Source organism: Rhinopithecus bieti, unplaced genomic scaffold (assembly GCF_001698545.2).
Source record: "Rhinopithecus bieti isolate Rb0 unplaced genomic scaffold, ASM169854v2 scaffold_574, whole genome shotgun sequence".
Classification (NCBI taxonomy): Eukaryota; Metazoa; Chordata; class Mammalia; order Primates; family Cercopithecidae; genus Rhinopithecus; species Rhinopithecus bieti.
In genome coordinates this window covers 4,860,596-4,865,223 of record NW_016803605.1, presented here as the reverse complement: position 1 = coordinate 4,865,223, position 4,628 = coordinate 4,860,596, and the positions used below count along the sequence as shown (strand labels likewise).

Sequence of the window (4,628 nt, the reverse complement as noted above, 5' to 3'; positions counted from 1 at the left end):
ATGACCTCAATTGACATGTAATGTGTGAGGTCCTTCTGTGGCCCTGTGGCAGGGCCTGAAGACGACAGCGTACGTAAATCCAGTCTGGTGCCTTCATGAGTGAGGCAGAGTAGAAAATAACTGTAATCCACTAGGAACAAATCTGCATTGTAAACACAGAGGAAGGGGCTAGTATTTGGCAGAAGGATGTCTAGGAACATTTTAGAGATAAGAGGTGACATTTGGGTTCTGAGGGATGAGTAGGAGTATGCCAGGGTGCAAAGGATGAAAAGACCGCTCCAGCAGCTGGTAAGGGCTAAGGGGCATGGAGAAGCAGCAAGACTTTGAGGAAGTGATAGAATTCTAACTTTGGAAAATCTGAACAAGGCTAATTTTTTGTACATGGTTAAAGTATTACATATATACAGTAAAATAAAATGCAATAGTTGCCGGGAGCAGCGGCTCACGCCTATAATCCCAGCACTTTGGGAGGCCGAGGAGGGTGGATCATCTGAAGGTCAGGAGTTTGAGACCGGCCTGACCAACATGGTGAAAACCCGTCTCTACTAAAAATATAAAAATTAGCTGGGTGTGGTGGTGGGCGCCCGTAATCCCAGCTACTTGGGAGGCTAAGGGAGGAGAACATCTTGAACCCGGGAGGCGGAGGTTGCAGTGAGCTGAGATCGTGCCATTGCACTCCAGCCTGGGTGACAAGAATGAAAATCTGTCTCAAAATAAAATAAAGTAAAAATGTAATAGTCTAATAGATTGTTTTAAAAAAGTAGACATCCACATATATACCACCTAGGTAAAGATACTAGAGATTCCAGCAACCCGGGAGGATCCCTTGGTGCCCCTTTCAGGTCTGTATGAGCCTCCACTGCTCCCCAGTCCCCGGGAAGGAGAGCGGATGGGAGAGGCAACATGAAACCTAAAAATCAGTGGGGTTCGCTCCGGTAATCCCACAGCTATTGGGTTGGCAGAGGCAGGAGGATCACTTGCCCAGGAGTTGGAGGCTGCAGTGAGCTATGATCGCGCCACTGCACTCCAGTCTGGGCGACAGATCAAGACCCCGTCTCTAAGCAAACAAACAAATAAACACCCCTCAAAACCCATGGCTTCAGGCCTGGCGCGGTAGCTCACTCCTGTAATCTCAGCACTTTGGGAGGTCGAGCAGGGCGGATCACTTGAGGTCAAGAGTTCCAGACCAGCCTGGCCAACATGGCGAAACTCCGTCTCTACTAAAAAATAAAAAAAAATTGGCCGGGCGCGGTGGCTCACACCTGTAATTCCAGCACTTTGGGAGACCGAGGCGGGCGGATCACGAGGTCAGGAGACCAAGACTAGCCTGACCAACATGGTGAAACCCCGTCTCTACTAAAAATACAAAAATTAGTCGGGCGTGGTGGAGCGTGCCTGTAATCCCAGCTATTCAGGAGGCTGAGGCAGGAGAATCACTTGAACCCGGGAGGCGGAGGATGCAGTGAGCCGAGATCGCGCCACTGCACTTCAGCCTGCTTGGGCAACAGAACGAGACTCCGTCTCAAAAAATAAACAAACAAAAAACACAAAAATTAACCAAGCGTGGTGGCTCACGCCTGTAATCCCAGCTACTCGGGAGGTTGAGGCAAGAGAATCTCTTGAACCCGGGAGACGGAGGTTGCAGTGAGCCGAGATCGCCCCACTGGACTCCAGCCTGGGCGACAGAGCGAGACTCCGTCTCAAAAACGAAACAAAACAAAAGAAAAAAACCTTAGTTTCAGCCCGCACATTCCCTCACCTCCTATTGCTGCCTGCAAATCTTTCGCCATCGTCCTGGACGATCCTAAGAGGGCACTGCAGAGGCTTCCGGACACTGTCGTTTTCCTGGGAAGTCCACATGAACTTTAGCTTTGACGCGAAAGGACTAGGGAAAAATTTTTGGTCCTTCGGAGCCGCCGTCCAGGCTCGGGCCGCTCAGAGTCGCTTGTCCTTCGGCGGCTGCCATGCGTCCTTTACGTGGCAGCTGCCGGCGCCCGCCAATCCACTGCGCCCGCATCAGCCCCCACTAGTGGCGCAGGCGGAAGGGGCGGAGCTTAGGCGGCGGTGGCTGAGAAGGCAGCGGGGCGGCGGCGGCGGCGGCGGCTCTGGAGGCCGCAGTCCGGGTCCTGGCTTCGGCCTCAGCCCCACCATGGTGACGCTTGCTGAACTGCTGGTACTCCTGGCCGCTCTCCTGGCCACGGTCTCGGGCTATTTCGTTAGCATCGACGCACATGCTGAGGAGTGCTTCTTTGAGCGGGTCACCTCGGGCACCAAGATGGGCCTCATCTTCGAGGTGGCGGAGGGCGGCTTCCTGGACATCGACGTGGAGGTGCGGGCGAGATGCCCGCGGCCGAGGCTTGGTCGCGTGGCCGCTCGGGGATTGGTGGCACGTGGGGCCGGCGCGGGGCCTGCTTGGGGAGGGGTCTTAGAAGTAGCTGTCCGAGTCCTGTAGAAGCCCAGGCCGCCACCCCCCCGCACCGCCCTGGCCCCGGCGACCTCCTAATGGCTCCTTTTCCCGCGACTTGCCAGGATTCCGGGATTCCTTGGGGGCTCCTTCGGCATGCTTGGTTGCTTTGTGTTCTCTCTTTGAACGACGGGTTCCTGTTGGAACCTCTCGCCGAGCTTTGTGAATCAGGCACCGCGTGTCAGCCCGGGCCCCATAGCCGCTTCTCGGTCACTGTTAGCTGGTGGCGGGCCTCGATCCAATTAGCACCTGCTTTCCTTCGTGTTACGGATTAGTGCTGGAACATGGCACGGAAACTTTCCCAAAAAATAGATAAAAATCGATTGAGGATGAAAAAGCTATTGAATGCTAGGCATACTCTCGCGTCGTGTTTATTTTTCATAGAAACAACCTTAAAGTTCTACTCTTAGACAAATATCCAGCTACCTCGTTTAGTCTTCGCTGCCTAAGAGAGATGGGGAGTTGGATCATGCGTTTTAGGAGTAAGCAGTGCAGTGAAGTATCAGCAGAAAACAGGAAATTAAGAAACCAGCAGTCCCTAAATCTCCACCCATGTTTTGTAAACCAAAAGAATGAGGTGTCGCTAATTTTTATTTTTAATTCATCTGCTAGCATGACCAGTTGAGTCTAAGAAGTTTCTATTTGACAGTGTACTCAGTAGGGCTGGGCACAAGTTACACAATACAAGTGAAATCCAAAAATAAGGGGATAACGGAAGGGAGAAACTCTTAGACTTAGCTGGGAAATTAGCGATCAACTATTCCAGTCTCGAAGTTATGAAAGTGACATGGACTTTGAAAGAGCGACTGGCTTGACCACAGCCTAACAACTGATTTGTAGCAGACTGGGATGAGAGTTTGGGTCTTCTCATTTCCAGGCTAGTCCTTTCCCCTAAGCCTTCAGGCATCTCAGATAAAGTAGAATTCCTTCACTGTTCGGCAGTAATCTGGAAAACCTTGAAATTTGATAAAAATTCATTTTGTTTATATTTTAACAAACAAACGTTTATTATCTCGTGGTTTCTGTGGCCAGGAATTATGGAGAGGCTTAGCTGGGTGGTTCTGGCTTGGAATATCTCATGAGGTTGCAATCAAGACGTCAACCAGGGATGCAGGAATTCTTCATTTTAAAGAGATTTCTTTTTTCTTGAGTTTTGCTGTCAGTCACAGTTGCATGTTTGTTGGTGATGCAGAAATTCTTCATTTTAAAGATATTTGTTTTATCTTGAATTTTGCTGTCAGTCACGGTTGCATGTTTGTTGCTGATATTAGGCCAGTTAGCGACCACATTTCAGGTGAGCTTTCTGTCTGAGGGGTTTAGTAAGGATAAATAAGACGTAGATGTCAGAACCGAAAGGTGTTTTAGAGAGCCATTAAGTCAACTCTTGTTTTATAAAGTGGGAGAATTGCAGACCAAATGGTTATTATCACTTACCGAAGTGGAGCTAAGTGAAAGTTACATATTCTTGGTGAATTTCTTTTTTCTTTTTTCTTTTGGACAAAGTCTTGCTCTGTTGCTCAGGCTGGAGTGCAATGGCGCGATCTCGGCTCACTGCAAACTCTGCCTCCCGGGTTCAAGTGATTCTCCTGCCTTAAGCTCCTGAGTGGGAATACAGGTGGGCGCCACCACGCCCAACTAATTTTGTATTTTTAGTAGAGACGGAGTTTTACCATGTTGGCCAGGCTGGTCTTGAACTCCTGACCTCAAGTGATCCGCCCGCCTCAGCCTCCCAAAGTGCTGGGATTACAGGCGTGAGCCACCATGCCCAGCCATATTCTTGGTGAATTTCTTACTGCCATTAGACATTACTTATAAAGTCTATGACTAAATCTTTTGTGACATTTTATGCATTTCTCTCTTGCCTCCAGATTACAGGACCAGATAACAAAGGAATTTACAAAGGAGACAGAGAATCCAGTGGGAAATACACATTTGCTGCTCACATGGACGGAACATACAAATTTTGTTTTAGTAACCGGATGTCCACCATGACTCCAAAAATAGTAATGTTCACCATTGATATTGGGGAGGCTCCAAAAGGACAAGACATGGAAACAGAAGGTGAGATGAACATTCAGAATATTTATATCATGTTCCAAGAGCTAATTTTAGTTCTATACATTTTTACCCATCTGAGTGGCATTTTTTTTTTTTTTTTTTTTTT

General features: G+C 48.9%; 1 protein-coding gene and 1 long non-coding RNA gene across 2 annotated transcripts in view; one reads left to right on the top strand and one right to left on the bottom strand.

Moving 5' to 3' along the window:
* LOC108540703 (uncharacterized) overlaps window positions 1–1,853 on the bottom strand; it is an 8,523-nt gene extending 6,670 nt beyond the window's left edge. Inside the window, exon 1 of the long non-coding RNA XR_001888742.1 lies at window positions 1,760–1,853. This is a non-coding gene — a long non-coding RNA (uncharacterized LOC108540703). The remainder of the gene's footprint in view (window positions 1–1,759) is intronic.
* Window positions 1,854–2,030: 177 nt separating this feature from the next.
* The window catches only part of TMED2 (transmembrane p24 trafficking protein 2), a 14,894-nt gene continuing 12,296 nt past the window's right edge, over window positions 2,031–4,628 (top strand). The window contains exons 1-2 of the mRNA XM_017889836.1: window positions 2,031–2,329; window positions 4,333–4,525. Coding sequence (XP_017745325.1) covers window positions 2,150–2,329; window positions 4,333–4,525 — 373 coding nt within the window. The 5' untranslated portion in view covers window positions 2,031–2,149. The remainder of the gene's footprint in view (window positions 2,330–4,332; window positions 4,526–4,628) is intronic.